Here is a 21,621-nt window from a genome sequence, read left to right on the forward strand (position 1 = left end):
TGTGATGAGGTCATCTTTTCCATTCAGATTAGACAAGTTTCTGAACTACATCCAACTGCACACTGTTTTATAATCCATAAAGTCGTTAAGTCCAGAATGCCTTTCAAAATTCTTATATTTGCTCATTTATGTAATTTTAAAAAGGTCTTTGCTGTTTTGAAAGATGGTGGTATAGTGCCACCATGTGGCCTTTTTTAAATTAAATACATAGTTGAAAAGCTACTTTTGAGCTCTCCTTTTGTTTTACTAATAATTCATTTTTCCACATTATTATTCAAAAGGAATTTTTAAACAAAGAAGGTCTTCACTGTTTCCACCATTGATGTGACTTGACTTAGCTGCTTAAAGATATTTAGATTGAAGACATATTTCCTAATTTTATCCTCTTAGATTAACTTTGTTAGAAGTATCAGAATTCCGTTGCGTTAATGATACATACTTGCATATTTCTTTCTTTTTTAAAAAAATAAATTAATTTATTTTTGGCTGCGTTGGGTCTTCGTTGCTGCGTGCGGGCTTTCTCTAGTTGCGGCGTGCGGGGGCTAGTCTTTGTTGCGGTGCGCAGGCTTCTCATTGCAGTGGCTTCTCTTGTTGCAGAGCACGGGTTCTAGGCACGCGGGCTTCAGTAGTTGTGGCACGTGGGCTCAGTAGTTGTGGCGCACGGGCTTAGCTGCTCCACGGCATGTGCGATCTTCCCGGACCAGGGCTCGAACCCGTGTCCCCTGCATTGGCAGGCGGATTCTTAACCACTGCGCCACCAGGGAAGCCCATGCTTGCATATTTCTAATTAATAGTTCACCTTACCCTTTTGGAAACAGATGTACACAGGGGTAGGAAGGGACTACTCAGTGGTTATATCTTGCACTGCATTTAGGAGCAATGCTTCTGAACGGTTTCAGTCATTTTGAGTTATTTTCTCCTCAGACCTGAACCACTGAAAGCTTGTTAGGGTTCAGTTGAAGATGAACCGGGGTTTAATTTTTTTCCCTGATTTTGTTCGTTACCCATTCTATGTGACCTCTACTAGGAGAGGTAATTTGACATAATTCTATGTCAAAAAAAGAGAATTTTGTTTGGTGAGGGGAAAAATGAGGTTTAGAACAGTTAAATAAATTCCCATTCCAAGTGTAACCTTCAGGTATTTCATAATGTTTCTTATTAATAGTATTTTTTGTAATCTTTGGAGAATGAATTATGAAATTCTTGACTTGGATATTTTAAAGGATACTTTGTGTAATTTTTTTGTTGTTGTTGCGATTTCATATTTTCAAGAAGTTGTGTGACAAGTCTCAAGCACTTTATTAAAAATCTGCCTAAGAATAAATTCTACCATAAATAAATCTGTATGGAAGTACTGCTGTTGTGTTATTTCGGTGTCAGAAGTCTCAGTAGTTGTGACAGAGCAACCTTGGAAATTAGGGAATTGAAACAAAGTAGATTTCTTGACAGTAAAAAATCAATATCAGAATACTATTAGCATTTCCTAAAGTTTAATTTTTGTTTTTAAATTAATTTAGCATAAAAATGAAAGAATATGTGATCTAGTTAAGATGAAATATTTAATGGAGTCTGCCTCAAGAATAAAGATTTATCAATCGTTAAAAATTTAAGAATGGTTTTTTCAGGTTATTTTATTTTTTCCATGCTTAATAAATATTCAACTTTGGTAAATAAGTTATAGCACCAGTATATAATATTTAGATACATTACCCTCATTATAATGTATCTCATCTTTGAATACTATAGGCTTCCTTTGAAATAATCTGATTTTAAAATCATCCTTTTAAACTGTCCTTTTTTAATAGAAAAAGTTACGCCGATCACAACATGCTCGCAAGGAAACAGAGTTCTTACGGCTCAAGCGGACCAGACTTGGCTTGGATGACTTTGAGTCTCTGAAAGTTATAGGAAGAGGAGCATTTGGAGAGGTGTGCTTCTTTTTTAAGTCACTGCTGTTGAACATATGTATCTTAAGATAGTTCAGAATATGTATTAAAATAGCTTAATATGTATTAAAGTAGTGTAATATATTAAAATGTGTATTAAAATAGCTTAATTTTAATAGAATTTCTAAAACACCAGCAACCGCAAACTACAACACTGCTTTCTTTAAAGGAGCCTACCTTTCACTCCTAAACAAACAGTAGTGATTGTTTGACTTTTTGTGATATGAATTTTTACATTCTAGGTGCGGCTGGTCCAGAAGAAAGATACAGGCCATATCTATGCAATGAAGATATTGAGAAAAGCTGATATGCTTGAAAAAGAGCAGGTATGAGCTCTTTAACACACGTAGCCAAAGGGGTGTCCACTGACTAGGTGTTAGAGCAAGTGCTAAAACTGGGACTTTTAGAAAGAAACCTACACATCTTACTATATAATCTGTAGACTTTTGGTAGCCGGCTTCATTGTTTCTCAATTCTTATAGTTCAGATTTCTTCCAAATTCATATTCTGATTTACATGTCTAACAAAATACCACAGACTGGATGGCTTAAACAACAGAAGTTTCTTTTCTCACAGTTCTGGAGGCTGGAAGTCCAAGAGCAAGCAGGGTTTGGTTGCTGGTGAGAGCGCTATTCCTGGCTTGCAGACGGCCGCCTTCTCACCAAGTCCCCACATAGCCTCTCCTTGGTGTGTGCGCAGAGAGGGGAGCGTGTGACTCTCTGGGGTCTCTTCATATAAGAACACTAGCCCTGCCCCTTACGACCTCACTAACCTTCATTACCTTCTTAGAGGCCCGTCTCCAAACCCAGTCACACTGGGAGTTAGCACACCACCGTAGGAATTTTCAGGAGGGACAAAAACATTCAGTCCGTAACAGAATACCTTCTTCTCTGAATTCAGTGAAAATAAAGGCCAGTTCTCAGCTGTCTCAGTCCCTGTTCCCTATCAAATAAGCAAACCAGTCTCTTGAGAATTTGCTGATTTTACATATTTCCAAAATCTGTAACCACTCCAATTTTGTACTCCTGGGCTCTCTCCATGTTTCCTATGACTTGATGCAGTTTAAGGGGCGGCCATAAATCTGAAAACATCAATAGTATTATTTTATGCATTCACCTGTATCTCCAGTCTGGGTAGAACCCTAAGTGAATATATATGCTAGTGAGGGACTCAACGAGGGTACAGAGGGAGATGGCACCTCTCTGTACCTAATGCTTGATTTCAGTCTTTAGTCCCACCTGAAGCTTACTTTGTTATTATAGCAGTATGATGTTGATTTTTATTTAAATATGGCCCACTTTAATTTTCACTGCACTGTTTCACTTTATTTCGATTCCATTTATTCAACAAGTATTTATTACGTGCCTATGATGTGTGAAATACTATTCTACGTTCTGGGAGTACAGTGATTAACAGGAGAAACCTGATTCTTGTTCGCTGGCAGTCGTGGGGAAAATGGGCAGACAGCTATTTGAAATAGTCATTTCTGATGAGTACTAGGAAGACAGATTTTACAAAAGGATAAAGTGATGCAGATGACCTGGCTTTAGGAGGAAGAATGAGATGAGGGAAGGTTCTTTGAGAAGGGAATATTGATGAGAGACCGAATAATTAGAAAGTATGAGATCTAACCATCTGGTAGAACAAAGATCCAGGGAGCAAATGCAGGGGCCCTGAGGCGAGAATAATCTTGGCCTGCTCAGGGACGGCAAGAAGCCACTGTGGCTGAATTCAGTGAGGGGAAGAGTGGTTGGAGATGAAGGGGGAGAGGGAGGCAGGGACCAGATCACACAGAGCTTTGCAGGCCATGGCGGTCTTACTCCGAATGCAGTGGGAAGACATGTTTTGCTTAAACAGAGAAGCGTCATGTCTGATGGATGTTTTACAAAGATGAATCAATCCCTTTGCTTGCTGGAAGGACAAACAAGAGTTGAAGCAGGGAGAACACTTGAGAGACTGTGTAGCGATTCCAGCCAGGATGTGATTGTGGCTTATACAACAGCAAAGAGGAAAAAAGTGAAACAGATTAAGTATATGTTTCCATGGAAGAGCCAGCAGGATTTTCTGTGACCTACTCTATGTTGTGGGGGTGAGAGGAGAGGTAAGGGTAGTGAAAAGGGAGGGAAGAATCAAGGATAATACCTAGGGTTTTACTTGGGAATGGGATGCCTGATGGTGTCAGTTTCTAATGTAGGAAAGACTGAGGAAGGAACAGGTTTGGTGACACTGGGAATCAAGTGTTCTCTTTGTGGCATATTAAGTTTGAGCTCCTTGTTGGATATCCAAGTAGAGATAATTATGTTGACAGTTGGCTAGAATATGGGGAGACGTTTGACTAGAAATATAATTTAGGGACTTCCCTGGTGGTGCAGTGGTTAAGAATCCGCCTGCCAATACAGGGGACACGGGTTCGAGCCCTGGTCAGGGAAGATCCCACATGCCGCGGAGCAACTAAGCCCGAGCGCCACAACTACTGAGCCTGCGCTCTAGAGCCCACGAGGCACAACTCCTGAAGCCCACACGCCTAGAGTCCGTGCTCGCAACAAGAGAAGCCACCGCAATGAGAAACCCGCGCACTGCAATGAAGAGTAGCCCCCGCTCACCGCAACTAGAGAAAGCCTGTGCACAGCAACGAAGACCCAACGCAGCCAAAAATAAATAAATAAATAAATTAATTTTTTAAAAAGAAATATAATTTAGAAGTAATCAATAGATTGGTAGTATTTAAAGTAAAGGGACAGATGAAATTGCCTAGGGAACAAATATAGCGAAGAAAAGAGGGCCTGGATCCAAGCCCTTAGGGAACGCTAGGCAGGGGAGAAACCAGGAAAGGAGACCAAGAGGGAACATCTGCTCAGTTAAGGGAGACCGCTAGGAGAACATGGTGTTATGGGAGCCAGCAGAAGAAAGCGTTCAAAGGAGAAGGTGAATGGTCAAGTACGTTGATTGCTGCTAAGAGAGGGGGCAAGAGGAAGACAGGCCACTGGGTGTCACTGTTGGAGATTCTGAATAACTTGGGAGGGACAGCTCCAGTGGATTGGAGTGCAGGAGTGGAATAGTGGGAAAGAAAATGGGAAGCAAGAAGTGGAGAACGTGAGTATAGGTAAGTCTTTCACGTAAAGCAGAACAAAGAACAGTTTGGTAAAGAATGTTGGTTTTTGTTGTTGTTGTTGTTGTTAAGGCACTGCTGATTGGAAGAGAGATCCATTAGAGAGAGAACAATTGAAGATGCAGGAGAGAGAAGGCAGATAATTACAGGAGTACACAGGATGACAGAGAAGTTGATCTTTGATAGGAGCTGGGACCTATTCATTAGGACAGGGAGGAAAAGCAGAGAAAGTAGGAACAAACGCAGGGTGGTTGATCTGGTGTGTAAAGTGCCAAGTTGCTCCTGAGTGCAAATAAGGGAGGGGTCATCAGCAGGAGGGAAGGAGGGGTAGGTAGCTTGCTGGAGGTGTAAGCAGGGAGAAGTGGTGAAACAGTCACAACTATTGACTTGAAGTGTGGGAAAGCAGACTTGCAGTTGAATGTCCCTTGAGATTTTCAATCATGAACGTAAAGTGAAACCACTTGGTATCGTTGGGTGGTTTTTTCTCTGGTAATACTTAGTTGCTCTGGGGCAGGTACAGAATAGGCAGAAATTTGGGCCTAACTAGGGTTGGTATTTTGCCAGGCAAATACAACAGAGGGAGAGGAGGACAAGGGAGTTGAAGCTGTTTGCAAAAGAGTGATTATAATGACGGAACCAAGGCCGGGTAGAGAAAGAAATGAGGTTCTGAGGAGAGTAACAGAGAAAAAGTGATGTAGGGTCCATGGAATGGAGATTGAAGTACAAGAATAAGACACCTGGGAGGATAAAAGGTGGGGACCAGAAAGAGTTCCTTAAAATGGAGATTTTAGAGGGAGGGCAGTTATTGGTTATGAAAAGGACAAGAAGATTACCGTGGGTGGCTGAGGCGCAGTGGAGGAAAAGATTGTTGGAGGTGAGGAAGAACGCAGGAGCTGTGCAGATGGGGTATTTGGTGGTTCGTCCTTAATGGATCTTGAAATTCACCCATGCCTAGAAAGGATGGAAAGGAAGCTGGTGAGCCATGAGCTGAAGTCATGAATGACCGAGGGGGTTGACCAGGAGGAAGGATGACAGCTGACGGCACCTGACAGCATGCCCGCAGAGGAGCTGGGGATGAGCAAAGTGTCACAGTGGTTCAGAAGCAGCTGAGGATGAGCAGGAAACCAAGAAACACGAGAGAGAAAGCAGGTCATTCCTGACAACTCACTCTGCAGGAAGACGGACTCTCCGTGGACAGCCTGATTTCAATTAGGATGAGAAGGTGACAGGAACCATCCAGAGATGGGGTGACAGGGGTTCTGTTGAACACAGGCTGATTCCAGGGGGAAGCGGTTCGGAAGACAAGGAAGGTCGAGATACTGAGCTGTGTTAGAGAATTGCAGACAATGATGGGAATAAATGTCTGTGTCAAGATGTTGATCTTCAGAGATGAGGAGATAAACAGGGATCATCTAACTAAGCCATGTGGGATTAGTCCTGGGTCGGGTTTTAGAGGAAGAACAAAAGGCAGCAGTTAGTTCCAGCTGTAGTCTTTAGTTACTGGCCACGTGTGGCTCACGTCAGTGTAGCTAGTCTGAATTGAGATGTGCTGTGAATGGAAAATGCTCAGCAAATTTTGAAGATTTGGTGCAAAATAAAAAAAGAGTGTAAAATATCTCAATTTTTATATTGATTATATACTGAAATTACAACATTTTGGATATATGGGTGTTACAGAAACTATATTGTTAAAAATAATTTCACCCATTTCTTTTTACTTTTTGTGTGGCTACTAGAAAACTTAAAATGATGTACGTGGCTTACATTTATTTCTATTGGACAGCCCTGGTCTAGAATATTCTGCAGGAGAATCTCGCTGGAGTCCATCATCAGTCTGTTTTGCACTTTGGGGTTGTTTTTTCCCCTATATAAATTAATCTGCTTTTGTCACTATTGAATTTCATTTTAGAAAACCTTTTCCCCACTCAATTCTAATATGTCATTATTTTAAGTTTTTATCACATTTACTTGAATGCTAACCAGTCTGCAAAATTAAGTAGCAACTTTTCTCCCCACTATTGTGGTACCGGATTACTGTGCATGATACGTCCTATACTTTAGAAACATAGGCTCATTTTTGAAAACATATCCTGTAAACTGGCTTTAAGATACTTAAAAATAATCGAGCCAAGTTTATCCTGACAACCACAGAGGCAACACCAAAAGTTTGTTTTTCCTTTACCATCTTAAAATGCTTTGTAAAAGGCAATAGGTAAGAATTTCGGTATCATTTTTCACTTTATGAAACAGGTCCAGAGAGATTTTAAGGTTTTTGATGCCAGAAAACAAGTTTTTAGTTTTTAACGTTTATTCTTATGCTTTGATTTTGATCTCAGAGCATTTACTGTATCAGATCATAATACAATAATCCCAGATAATTTAAGCAGATCATCTTTTGTTGTCATGAAAAGGTTTACAAAATCTGTGTTCTTGTGTGCTTTAGGTCAGAGTTCATAACGATGCACAATGAAAATAGCAAACGCGTAAAATCAAATCCTATCGTTAATTAATCTTTGAAGAAAGAATGTATAACTATATCCGTGGAAAAGCATCTGAAAGTGGATTATACCAACCCCACAAATCACTCAGCTTATAAAATTTTTCAGTCTATTGTTCATGTAATAGTAGCTCTAGTAATTATGTGTCTGACAAAAGTAAGTAGCAAAATCCCAAAAAGTTATATAATAATTTGCTGTAGATGTTTATAAATATTATAAAAGTTCATTATAACAAAATGATACAAAATTATTATAAATGTTTCTTCTTCTTAAAAAAACAACCTAATGGTTAAAGACCAAGTCAGTCCCTTTTTTTGACTAGTAAGAGTTAAAAATAGTTTGCTAAGGACCCAGACTTTGTCATACCCATCTATAGGGCATTGCTTACTACTTTTAACTTTTAAAAGTCAGACCCTAAATTTATATGACAAAGCCAAGATCCTTGGCTAGGTGGAGATTCTGGTTAGAAAAATTTTAGACGAATCATTTTTCTACTTCAAAGGCCTCAGCTTCCCCTAGTGATCCCAACTTTTCAGGCCTAAAGATATCAGCTAAAATAAACTATTTCCTGAGCTTCTCCAAATTTAATGAGAATATGATAACTGTTAAGAAGTAAGCTTGGAAAATGTGTAATGTGTTACAATTATTTTTTCAAAATACATTCTTCCAGGTGGCCCATATCCGAGCAGAAAGAGATATTTTAGTAGAAGCAGATGGTGCCTGGGTGGTGAAGATGTTTTACAGTTTTCAAGATAAGAGGAACCTTTATCTAATCATGGAATTTCTCCCTGGAGGTAAAAGCAAACAACAGCAATGACAGACTGACACAAGCACATTGTTATATGTAATTATAATTTTATTGATTAGGTTTACTTTTATATCCCTAGCTCTGAGGTTTTACACAGTCAGTCATGATTTTCTAATAGTTCCTCCCATAATAATGCTAATTTGGACCACAAATCAGATTATTTTGAAGAAATGATAAAGTTGGCACATTATAAATATCATTCTGTGTTTACTGTATATGGTTATTTAGATCTTTACAAGCCTGGAGTTAAGAACAAGTCACTAAAGAAGACAAACAACCCAGTGGCAAATGGTAGGCGGTGTACAAAAGAAAACTGGTTAGTCTACAAATATATAGGAAAATGTTCAACTTCACCCATATTCAGGGAAATGCAAATTAAAACAGGAATGAGATTCCATTTCACACTCGTCTGATAAGTAAAAACACTGAAAGTCTGATGGGGCTAGGGGAAACGGGCCTCTCATCTGTGAGAAGGAATCTCTAACCCTTACAGAGAGCAGTTCAGAGATACCGGTAAAGTTGAAAATGCACGTGCGCAAGAGGCCTGTAAAAGGATGCTCATTGCAGCAGTGTCATAATAGTGAAAAACTAGACACGAGATGAATGGCCATCAGTAGAAGAACGGGTAAATAAAATGTGGCATAATTGTGTGATGAAATGTTTTACAGTAGTGAAAAGTCAGGAGCTCTATCTATTTCAACAGTAGGATCTCAGAAACAAAGAATAATAAGGCAAGCTGTGGAATTATGTACAGTTGATATTACTTGTGTAATTTTTAAAAACATACAAAAGACGGTAAATTCATAGATTAATATATATGTTTATGAAAACATACTTCAAAAATAAGCTGGAAGAATGCACACCAAACCAAATCCGTGATAATAGCTACTCAGCAGAAAGGGAAAGGAGAATAGAATGGGAATGGAGGACAAAGAATCTGCATGGTATTTTTTTTTTTTTTTAAGACTTGAAGCATCATGAAAAAATATCAACAATTGTCAATGCTGAGTTGTAAATTCACCAGTGTTTCTTCTTTGCCCCTTGTAAAAGAGCAAAATTTCTTGAAAACAAAAAAATGTCTAGAAGTGACCCTTTTGGTGGGATGATGACCTATTTTTGTTGGCCCAGAGAGTACTGAGTGTTTTTGAAACCTGAATTTGAAAGAATATATCCCATTTCCAGGTGTGCTGACACTGATTCATTCTCACATTTTGACATATTTTCCTCAGCCACTTATTCTGGATGTTGAGTGGTAGATATTACTTCTTTATCACCTCTGCTCTGATTTGATTTCACATACTTTCTACCTTAAAACCATTGACTGTCATGAAACTTTTCCTTATGCAGTGACACATTTTTTTATTGGGCCCTAGAGATGGTTGGAGGTACACTGGGTAGATCATAAAGTGCAAAAATCAGGCATATGTTGTATATTACAAAGAAATCTTTTATAAGGCATTCCCCTTTTTGAGGCATTTCTAACACATGGTACTTATCCTCATTTAATTAGGTGACATGATGACATTGCTAATGAAGAAAGATACTTTGACGGAAGAGGAAACACAGTTCTACATTTCAGAGACTGTTCTGGCAATAGATGCGATCCACCAGTTGGGTTTCATCCATCGGGATATTAAACCAGACAACCTTTTATTGGATGCCAAGGCATGTGAATCAAGTGAATTATTAGGTTGCTGATTATTTTATTAAGTAATAGAGGTGATTTTGTGATTGGAAATGGGCAACTGCAATTTATATTATTGCTAACCTACATTATTTCATAGACTGATATGGTAGGAGAGAGCTGTGAAGTGAAATGACATCAAGGGAAAACTGGCTGTCTTTTTATCATCTTCCATTTTCTACTCCTTAAAATAATCATCATCAAATATTGATAATTTTACATTTCACCTGTATGAATTCTAAGCTAAGAATTTTTATGATTGCATTTAGAAGAGTTTTTAATGAGGCTTTTGTCTCTAAGTTAATAAAATCTATTGATTTTACTAGGTTTTGTCTTTCTTCTTTTTTTCCTTAGGGTCATGTAAAATTATCTGATTTTGGTTTGTGCACGGGATTAAAGAAGGCTCATAGGACTGAATTCTACAGAAATCTTACACACAACCCACCAAGTGACTTCTGTAAGTTTGATTTTTGGGGGGTTAAAGTAGTACAGCTGGTTTAATCCAGGACTGTTGAGAACTGAAGCTTCTCACCTTCTCCTCACCCCTTAAACCGATGTATTTTCAATGGATATGTGTGAATTTGTTTTCTGGTAAGAGTTTTTCCCCCGTACTTACAATTCTGTCTTGTTGAAATTAGCATTCCAGAACATGAACTCAAAGAGGAAAGCAGAAACATGGAAGAAGAACAGGAGACAACTGGTGAGTTGAAGAAAGAATTTTGTGCCCTGGTCCTAAAATCTCATTTGGTATTTGCTTGGTAATTTGGAGCTTCACAATGATTAGTTCTTACTTCATAGCAATGGTAGAGCTTGTTCCGGGATCATAGAGTTTTCTTAGTTTCTCCGTAACCTTTCCCTGCCTGTAAAGGAAAATGCTGATTTTTACTTTATGATTTCACTTCAGAATATTTTATCAAGCATATCTATAATTAGTTAATCTGTCTGTTTACGAGTACTGGCATTTTCTATAAAACTCACTGAGATGAGTGTAAATTGTAGTAAATGCCGTATGATTTTCACGTTTCCATTTTCCCTACCTGTCCTGATGCAGCAAATGTCAATCAGCATAAGTAAGGTTATTGTGTGCTTCTGAGAACTTCGTAGACAAAGTAAACAGAAAGTTTGGCATGTTAACAGTGTTACAATAAAATAGATAAAATTGGAAAGCAGACTTTACTGCAGATAAACTTAATGACTGCTTTAATGTGGGACAACACTGTCTATTTTTAACCCCACACTATTTCTCCTCCATTACTCAGCAAATATTAGAATCATTTGCCCCTTTTCCTCTTTCCCTTTATCCTCTTAACTAGGTCCATGAACATTGTCAAGGTTAGGAATGTGCCTTTTGACTTTAATTTCCTAACTTCTTGTACAACGCCTGGTACATATCGACACTCTGTAAATATTTGTTAAATTCAACCAAGTGATGAAGAGAAACTCATTCAGCAGTCCCTCAGGAAGGTAAATAGACTGAAAGGCAAGAGTCTGATACCCTCTCAGAGCAAATAAAATGACCTTTGCATTATTGAGCTCATTCTCTCATTAGCCCAAGTAAACTTTTTGTGCTTGTAAAACATTTCGGTGTTTTTACAAGTTTTTAAAAATGTTTTGAGCTATGCATTAATGACAGAATCTTCCTTCTACTTTTAAATGTGTCACTTTTAGATCAGATTTTACAATTGAGAAAAGAATTGTAGTATTTCCTACTTTTAAAGGGAAAAATGAATACTGCCTAAAGCTATGGTGGGAATTCTGTACCCCCCTGATTACAGAATATTCACACTGATTACTCATGTGCAGGTTTTATTATTCTCGTGACCATCATCATGACTTACATCAGTGTTTCCCAGTGAAGAAACAGAGGGGACTCTTGGTATTTGGGGCAGGAAATTCCTTTAGAACCTGTATCCCCTGCCCACTATATGCCAATCATGTCTTCCCCCAGGTCATTGAAATGTCAAAATCTGCTGTCACACATTTTCCACATTTTCAGGTGGCCCTTAGAGTACTACCTGTAGTTGAAAATCATTGCCTTAAAGAAAGTTTTTGTAAGATTTTACATGAATTAAGAATGAAAAACGGCATTGCTTTCTAATGGATAAGCAGCGCCCTGGAAATGAGTTCAATAATGAAAATTCCTGACGTTTATATAGTAGGCTGTAGTTTACAAACACATTCCTTTGTTTCATCCTCATATCCACTCTGTTAGGGCAGGTCTTATTACTCCAGTTTTATGTAAACAGAAGCTGAGGCTCAGGAAGGTTGAATAACTTGCCTGAGAGCACATTACTAGTGAGTGGGGAAGCCAGGCCTACTGGGCACAAGCTTTTTATTCTTTTTGGAATGGATTTAGGGCTAAATACATAAATAACGTTGTTGAGCTCTTTGGGGGACAGAAATCATGTCTTAAATAACAAATTATCTGACTCAGTGCCTATCACCAAGCCTTATACATGATAAACATGCAAAACAAGTATTAAATGAAAAATTAACTTCTGTATATATTGGTTTTTCCAGTAGTGAGCCATACTTGGATCTTTAAAAAAAAAAAAAAAACATTGAGAACATTGATTTGACAAGCTGTTCCTTTGCAGGCATATTCCACAGTGGGGACACCAGATTACATTGCTCCAGAAGTGTTCATGCAGACTGGGTACAACAAATTGTGTGACTGGTGGTCTTTGGGAGTAATTATGTATGAAATGCTAATAGGTATGTTTTATCATTCATTTATGTACATACCATATACATTTCCTTGAGTGCCACTGATGAACATATTGTAGATATTATGGGCTGAAATATCTGAACTCTTTAAACTGATTTCTGACATCTGCCAGTGTTAAATACACACTGATAAATATCAGTGAGCTCTCCAGGGATCCTCTGTCAGGAAGGGGGCATTTAACTGGAACTCCCATGTATCAAAATTGTGTCTGCATGGCCTTTTAGGTAAAAGAGGGGCAGTGCTTTAAATCCTTTATTTTATTGACTTTATTAGCAATTTTATTATAAATGGCTGAATGGTGGTATTTTTTATCGTTAAGCGGAGCACCCAGGGCTATTTTGTTTTTTGTAACACACATATAATAGGTGTAGCATATTTGATCATAAAAGCTCATGAAACTTGTTTTCTCTGATACGTAGGATATCCACCTTTCTGCTCTGAAACACCTCAAGAAACATATAGGAAAGTGATGAACTGGAAAGAAACTCTGGTATTTCCTCCAGAGGTGCCTATATCTGAAAAAGCCAAGGACTTAATTCTTAGGTTAGTAGTTAAATCCCTAGAAGAGTTTGTGGTATCTTAAAACTTCACAGGGACCTAAAAGACTAAATTGCCTATTTCAGCTTTGTGGGAGGAAAAAAGACTATCACTGATATATACAGTCAAAGGCATCAGTAAAGAAAAGGTGTTTTTTAAAAATGCAGATTCTTAAAAGGAATTATGCAGGGAAAAAAAGTCAGAGTTAAGAAGAGGGAAGAGGCCTTGTATTATTTCAAAGGTCACTCCTGTTAAAATACAATGACCTTGTCCCTATCCCCTAAAGAGAAAGGGAAAATAAATTCTTAGTAGCAGTTCATATCACAAAAGTCTCTATATGAAACCTTTTCTAAGCACAAGATTCCATTCTGTTTCTCAACTAAGATGAAGTGTTTAGGCTGTGTTGTAAATGGCTGGAAGGAATATAAACTGGGCAACCCATGGGAACAGCTAGTTGGCAGCATATTATACAAAATCTTCAACTATCTATGACCTTTGACCCAGCAATTCTACTTCTAGGAATTTCACATATGCAGATAATCAGATGTGTGTAAAGATTTAGGTACAGTATGTCACCTTGATATTGTTTTTAGTAATGAAAAATTGAAAACCTTCTAAATGTTCAACAATAGTGAACTAGCTAAATAAATTGTAGTGTTTCCATGTGTAAATTTTAGAAAATGAAGTTATAGAAAAATATTTAATGACTTTGAGAAATGCTCTAAGTGAAAAAAATACTCCTAACATGGTAACTACTTATCAACACAATATTTTAAAAATTATATTAAAAGACTAGAAGGAAATGGCTTCAGTGTTTATAGTAGTTATGTCTGAGTAGTGCAATTACAGATGATTTCTATTTTTTTCCCACATCTCCCACAATAGAGTTAACTTCAGTAAACAGAAAAAAAGATGAAGTGTTTGAAATCATGCGAATAGACTACTTTACATGTAATCTGCATATGATAATTTCTCTGTTTCCATTTTCCAGGTTTTGTATTGATTCTGAAAATAGAATTGGGAATAGTGGAGTAGAAGAAATAAAAAGTCATCCCTTTTTTGAAGGTGTAGATTGGGGGCACATCAGGTATGTTTATAGGCTTTGAGTGGGAGAGGTCTGAGTAAAAACTTTTTTACTAGATTTGGTGATTAATTTTTCTTTGATTCTGCTAGATTAAATACAAGAAGTAGCACTGTGATAATGTGATAAATCAGTGTTCTCTGGATTACATAAATGAGTGAGACTATAGTGGCTATAGCTAAAGGACTCATTTTATCTAATGTCCACTTTAAGGAAAAAGCACGTATTGTGCCCCTGTTTAGATTTTGATATTCAGAGTTACAGGACAAAGACTGTTCGCACAACAAAGATATAATTACATTTGACTCTATAACCCCTCATTTTTGTCCTCTAATTAATATACCATACTGTGTCTCCTTCATTAATTTGTAAGAATATACAGTCCCTCTTTTAAATATTGTGGGAAAAGTTAAATAATGCAAGTAACTTTTAAGAATTTGTTTACAGTTGTTCGTTGTGAGCATTGGCCTTTATTCAGTCGGTGGCCAAACCACCTTCAGTGGCTCTGGTCTGTTCCTCAGACAGCAACAGTTTAGAAACAAGTCTGATAGCGCCGTTTTCTTCCTTCTCTTTGCACTTAGAATAAAATTAAGGATCCTTAACTGCTTTTCAGGATCGTAGGATGTGGCTCTTGCCTCATCTGTACAAGCTGCATCTTGTATGGTCTTTCCCACTTCTCCCACCCCAGGGTTTTGTCATTTGCTCTTCATTCTGACGAAAATGCCCTTCACCTCCCTGCCCCTGCCCTTGCCTTGCCTAGCCCCAGCCCCTTTTCCCTTTCAAGACAGCCTATGTGTCCCTTCACTGGAGATCTTCACTGGAGCTTCTATGATATGCTAGGCACTCTACCTGATTATAGCCAATTTGGGGGGATCATTTATTGTATGCCCAGCACTGTTCTAAGTGCTTTATGTGCATTTCTTATCTTATCCTCATAATAAACCTGTCACAGAGAAGTAATTTGCCTGCAGTGCCTCAGCTAGTGAATGATCTAGCTAGAACTGCTAACTAGAACTAGACCCAGGCAGTTTGATTCTAGAGTCCTGACTCTTACCTGCTTCACTGTATTATACTGTCTATACATCATCTCATTGAGCAGAACTATGATTCCCCCCTGTTACAGTTGGAAGGATGCTCAGAGACCACCAGTCCAGTCTCCTGGTATTTATATTGGGGAACAGTCGCAGTGCCTAAGGTCATCCTGCTAAGTAATGACAAGAGATTAGATCTCAGGGTACCAGGGTCTATGCTTCTTTACACTAAACTAATGGAAATTTATTAAGTTAGTACATTAAGTATAAATAGTTTAGAATAATTCTGGGGAAAATATATACATGCTCTTACATAATTTTGTAAACTTATCACCTAATAGATCCAATAAGTACTTGCTAAAAAAATAGAAGCAATAAAAATTGATAAATTCTTTTAACTATTTTTAGCATAAGAAGGCATTTTCATGACTTAGTATTTTTTTTAACCTAATGTCCCTGATTCCCTTAACATTTATATGACTGAGAAGTTTTTGGATTCAGATTTCATCACAAATGTGTAGTCCCTTCACTCTTTGAGCCCCTTATTTTCCTAAATGACTTGATTTACGGATCCTCTACTAGAAGAATTCTATTCCTGAATTAATTAGGTAGGATCCAGTCCCCACAGTATCTAGGGTACTTTATATAATGATAAAGTTCTTTAAATAAAATCTTTTCTGCTTTCCGTTTCATTAACTCTTATTTTTCCTCTTTAAAAAGAGCATGAGAAAGTCTTGGTATAAAGAAATAAAAACTCCAAGTAAATGATAATATTTTATTAAAAAAATTATACTCATCTATGAAATCCACTTAACTACAGGTATTTTCAAATCCATAATAAATTTCCTTGGCTCTTCTAGTATCTATAGAACAGCATGCAGAATTTGCAGGCAGGATAATGTTTTGGAAAACTGAGTTCAAGAAAACTTACCATGGTTACTCAATACCTTTTTATAGGGAAAGGCCAGCAGCAATCCCTATAGAAATCAAAAGCATTGATGATACATCAAATTTTGATGACTTTCCTGAATCTGATATTTTACAACCAGGTAGGACAATCTACAACACAATTAACACTATTAAAAGTCTCTGAAGAGGATGACATTTTCATTAATGAAATTCCTTTGCTCTTCGTTAATTTTTCTATCTTCCTAGTGCCAAACACCACAGAACCGGACTACAAATCCAAAGACTGGGTTTTTCTCAATTATACCTATAAAAGGTTTGAAGGGTTGACTCAGCGTGGCTCTATCCCCACCTACATGAAAGCTGGGAAATTATGAATGAAGATCAACATTCGCTCACAACCAAGAGAACTCAGGTAGCTGCATCACCAGGCTTGCTTGGCGTAGATAACAGTACACTGAAATACTCCCGAAGATGGTGGTGCTTCTGACTACAAGAGGAAATTCTACAGGATTAGGATTTCTAAGACTACTACAGGAATTGGTTGGCAGTGCCAGCTGGCTTTTTTTTTTTTAATATTTTATTATTTTTGTTAACTTTATTATATGAAGGTACTGGAATAAAAGAAATGTACATCCCTTTCTAACTGCACTGCCTACATGCGTATTAAGGCCCATTCTGCCTGTGTGTGCTGTGGCTTTGTACTGTAACACCTCTAATCAATTCAGGAGCAACATATGTCATTTAAAGCAACATAGGCTAACCTGTAGGTAACACTGCAGTACTGCTGTTTTACTGCAAACCTTATGGGTCTAGATAATCAATAAAAGCCATTAGAACACTTGCCCTGTTGGTTTGGACATGTATAGAATATATATGAAGATAATTTCTGTAATGGTTTTAAGACATTTTAAAAAGGAAATACACTGGTTATTTAAAAAATAGAATTTATCATCATGTTATTGCACAAACTCCACAGTAGGGAGTGACAAGTTTATAATAAGGAGGAAGTTTTAACACCTTCACTCAAGCACTCCACTAATATATTTACTTTGCATTCAGAAATACTGATGACCTTTATATACGTAGTCTGTATACTCATAGGGAGACGTACTGTATTATATAAAATGTAAAGTTGCTTTTCTTGTGACAAGAGGACTTCTTTTTTAACAAGAGGACATGGCATTATTTTAATTTGATTATGGTGAGTTGAATTTAAGAAATGACCATGAGGGCTGCTTGTAGAGAACTAGTGTATTTTTATTAAACTATTTTTTTAAACGTCAGACTTCTGATCATGTAAATGGACTTGTAGAGAACAAAGAGCTATTTACTTTGGTTTTCTAGAAAGTTGTTACATATCATGGCTGGTTAACTCTTATTTCTTTTGATGAAAATTTTTCCTTTGATAGTACTTGTATTATTGTGCCATTATTTTCTTATACTCCAAATGTACCAAAGATCCCGAATAGAGTGGATGTTCACAGCTGAGGAGAATTTTCCTGTCCTGTGGGAATGCTGTCTTCAGATCGTTGATAGAGGCCAGCTCATTCAAGGGCAGTATTGTTCACGCTTAGCTACATCACCGTGGCTAATGTAAATGGAATTAAGGAAGTAAATGAAGGCCGGTGGGTTGTGATTAGAGAATAGGGGTGATGATGTCAGCAGCAAATTCTTTGGGTATTTCCCTAAGAATGGAATAGTGTTTTCTAGCTCCATATTTTAATTTTAAAATGACTCTCTGAGGTTTTGGTTTCATCAGTAGTAGTGGAGAAGTAATACTTGATCAAAGAATGGCCTAATGTTTGTCTTAACTGTTAACTGGTGGAATTTTTTTAGATACAATAGTTATCACTGTTGCAAATGATCTGTGATCAGAATCTACAATGATAATTTATTTGCACGGATGTTCTTCTTAGTGGAGAAGAATTGCATAGGATCGTTATGCACATCTACAAAAGATTTTATAAATGTCGCTGCTTGCTGGGGAACTCCACAGTGTTTTAATAAGGTCATTCTAGGTTTTTTTCCTGCCCTGTTCTCCCCTTCCCTTCCTCCCCATTCCTTCCCTTCCTTTCCCTTTCCCTCACCCCACTCTTTCCTAGTATTTGTTTGATACTCATTATGTGTTCATCTAATAGTTCATTTCCATTTTTCTTATTTGGATCATCTCTCATCTAGGAGAGAGAACTATTAAAATCCTGGGGTTATCTCAATTTGACTAACTCTGGTTTTTCTAATTATAACTGCCTCTAATTTTAAAAAATCTTTAACTTACGTTTAGTTGTATGAGATTTTTCTCACCCCCCCCCCATTTTAAAAAAGGATGTTTTGCTAGTGTGATAGTGAATGGGTAAGATATGGGGAAATTGCAACATTCTCTGGCTCTAATATGGTAACTCTTATAGTATAAAAAAATTCATTAATTCAAGTTAGAGTGAGAGATTGATACAAAGGAGCTGAGTTTAGCTTTTAATTGAATAAGAATAGAGCATTTTAGTTTCCATCTCCTTCATTCTTATTAATAGGAAGAACTTGGGAATAGTTATGGTTTCTTGGCAGTGGAAGGGCAGTTAGGGAAAATTTACTTTGTTTAGAGTCTCATTTTTCCCTGGAGTTAATGGAGTGATTCATAATCTTTGGGGTTTCCTCCTCATCAAAAGCATTTCTTAAGTGCCTATCTAAAAGCAATTAAAGACTGTGTCTGCCCTTTGGAAGCTAAGAATTTGATTCATGATGCAAATTAGCTAGATGATTTGCGAAGTACCCTTGAGATTGAATTTTCTCTATTATATACTTCCCATATTTCAGGTGAACCATTTAATTTAAATGACAAAACCCTATCTAGTCAACTGAGCATATGACATTTTCTTTAAATTAGACTCTATTTTGAATTAAAGAGTTTTGTTATAAACTGTGTGTTCTTGGTTTTTCTAAGTATTTAGAAAGCTTGTATAATTCAGATTTATTGATTTCCTGATTTAATGTAGACTTTGACTTTTTTTATTAAAAAAAACCTTTGTATTAAAGCAAGTTATGTTATTTTTCTTTCATGCTTTTCCTATTAACCTAGCTTTAAATCTTTAAATTTATTGAAGCATAGTGCAATCTGAGAATAGGGAATTTCTTATAAGTCAACCTCTTCTGAATGGAATATATATATGATTTAATAAGCTATTAGTTGAATGGAAAATAACAAGTGTGGAATATTCAAAACTTTCTTTGGTTGCTAAGGCTCAAGATAGGATTTCATTTATTTGTATAATAGCACACTTTTTCCGTTTTTTTAAACACCTGTTATCTTTGTGTAAATCTGTAAATCTCAAAATATTTTTTTTTTTTTTTTTTTTTTTTTTTTTTTGTGGTATGCGGGCCTCTCACTGCTGTGGCCTCTCCCGTTGCGGAGCACAGGCTCCGGACGCGCAGACTCAGCGGCCACGGCTCACGGGCCCAGCCGCTCCGCGGCACGTGGGATCCTCCCAGACCGGGGCACGAACCCGCGTCCCCCGCACCGGCAGGCGGACTCCCAACCACTGCGCCACCAGGGAAGCCCTCAAAATATTTTTAAGTACATTTATTTTTGGTGCTTTATTGTAGAAAACCTTTAGACAATCAACCCATCAGTATCTACTGGTAGGAGAAACAGCTATCCATCTAGCAATGATCTACAAATAAACGAATTGAGATTTTAATCAGTAGAGAGGTCCCTGCCTACCAAACACACTCTCTCTTTGAATTGCTAAGACTGAGAACATGCAAAATAACCGTTTTGCTACAACCATGATTATTTCCTTTTGTCTTTATTTAAATTTTATTTTCTCTATAGAAGTGCACTTATTTCTGGAAACTTTTAATGAAACAAACACTTGGAACAAATGTAAGTACAAGACACTTAGGGCTACTAGAGATATTTTAGATTTTTATGAAAAAAAGTGAGGGAGATATTGCTGTTTTAAAAAGGTCTGAAATAATAAAAATAGATCTTAGTTATTTTTTTTTAAAGCAATATAAATTATTCAGTTGTCTGGAAAAATAATCACCAGGCTATCGAGTTCTGTCTTCAGTTACTGAGTTTCAAAGAAGTGTTTTGGTGGATGAGGACTTTTTCCTTGAAGGTAAGAAAAGAATAAAAACTATGTTTATAATATTTCTGCTGGTGGGGTTTTTTTGGTTATATTTTCAAGTTTTGAGATAGGTGTTATCCAAAACTCAAAGACTATTTTGTAAGTGTATCCAACTTTTATACTTAAAGATTACATCAAGAACAAAATAAATATTTTAAGTTTCACTTGTGTTTAAACAATTCAGATAGTTTTACAGGTTTATATACAGCTCCCCCACCCACTAGGCCAAAACCAATTGGCAGGCAGAAGTGAAATCTGAAATGCCTCAAAATTAAATTGAAAATGCCTCAAAATAGTACGGAAACGAGTGATAGAAGTGCCCCAGGTACCCAGGTACCACCACATCTGTCCCATGGGAGACACTGATCATTGATCATGATACTCTTTCTGCTGAGCTCAGAGGGAGCCAATCAGAATCCTGTTCATCCTAGTTGTGCTTCCAACTGTTCCCTGACTGACATTATTTCAGTAATGCTGTTGTTAAAACGGTGAAAACACTGAGTATCAAAATTTGGACGCTGGAGCAAACTTGGACTCCTCTCTACATTTACCTTCTTTCAAAAGCATCTTGTGATTAAAAGAACGTACATTGGTGTACAAAATGCTCTCACTTACCTTATTCGTTTTGGTTTTTACTATTAATCTGTGAAATAAAATATGACTATCATTTTACAGATGATGAACATGAAGCTGAGCGTGCCTTACCCAAACAGGTAATAAATTGCTCTCGGATCAAGTCCAGTCTGCTCCCAAATCACAGCGCATGCTTCGTTGCGAATTACCTCGTATGCTTCTCGACCTCAGAAAAACACATGGGAAGCAAGTGACAGAGTTGTCACTTGTGGTGCTTTTGACTGCAAGTATCAGAAGATGAAAGTATAAGTGGTTTCAACAATAAGGAAAATGTGTATCGTGTAAAACTAAGACACAATATAGGAACCTTCCAGAGTAAATTTAGGATCTCAAAAACATCATCAAGAATATAAGTTCTGGGCTTCCCTGGTGGCGCAGTGGTTGCGCGTCCGCCTGCCGATGCAGGGGAACCGGGTTCGCGCCCCGGTCCGGGAGGATCCCACGTGCCGCGGAGCGGCTGGGCCCGTGAGCCATGGCCGCTGAGCCTGCGCGTCCGGAGCCTGTGCTCCGCAACGGGAGAGGCCACAACAGAGGTA

At 37.5% G+C, this 21,621-nt stretch overlaps 1 protein-coding gene and 1 long non-coding RNA gene across 8 annotated transcripts in view; one reads left to right on the forward strand and one right to left on the reverse strand.

Moving 5' to 3' along the window:
• Positions 1-19,297, forward strand: part of STK38L (serine/threonine kinase 38 like) — an 83,500-nt gene extending 64,203 nt beyond the window's left edge. For 3 of the 5 annotated variants that reach the window (XM_024129326.3, XM_024129327.3, XM_055085518.1), the window contains 11 exons: positions 1,806-1,928; positions 2,189-2,272; positions 8,224-8,347; positions 9,872-10,026; positions 10,400-10,502; positions 10,684-10,745; positions 12,643-12,760; positions 13,193-13,316; positions 14,302-14,397; positions 16,380-16,471; positions 16,578-19,296. In XM_024129326.3, the coding sequence (XP_023985094.1) occupies positions 1,806-1,928; positions 2,189-2,272; positions 8,224-8,347; positions 9,872-10,026; positions 10,400-10,502; positions 10,684-10,745; positions 12,643-12,760; positions 13,193-13,316; positions 14,302-14,397; positions 16,380-16,471; positions 16,578-16,705 (1,209 nt within the window). In that variant the 3' untranslated portion in view covers positions 16,706-19,296. Of the gene's footprint in view, positions 1-1,805; positions 1,929-2,188; positions 2,273-8,223; positions 8,348-9,871; positions 10,027-10,399; positions 10,503-10,683; positions 10,746-12,642; positions 12,761-13,192; positions 13,317-14,301; positions 14,398-16,379; positions 16,472-16,577 lie in introns of all 5 variants that reach the window. The other 2 variants (XM_024129329.3, XM_024129328.3) reach the window with 1 other exon arrangement.
• LOC114486478 (uncharacterized) overlaps positions 10,758-21,621 on the reverse strand; it is a 15,746-nt gene continuing 4,882 nt past the window's right edge. For 2 of the 3 annotated variants that reach the window (XR_008617674.1, XR_003680290.1), the window contains exons 3-4: positions 21,158-21,306; positions 10,758-10,905 (exon numbers count right to left, since the gene is read on the reverse strand). This is a non-coding gene — a long non-coding RNA (uncharacterized lncRNA). Of the gene's footprint in view, positions 10,906-20,276; positions 20,437-21,157; positions 21,307-21,621 lie in introns of those variants that run through there. The other variant, XR_008617673.1, reaches the window with a different exon arrangement.

Source organism: Physeter macrocephalus, chromosome 6 (assembly GCF_002837175.3).
Source record: "Physeter macrocephalus isolate SW-GA chromosome 6, ASM283717v5, whole genome shotgun sequence".
NCBI classification, from domain to species: Eukaryota; Metazoa; Chordata; class Mammalia; order Artiodactyla; family Physeteridae; genus Physeter; species Physeter macrocephalus.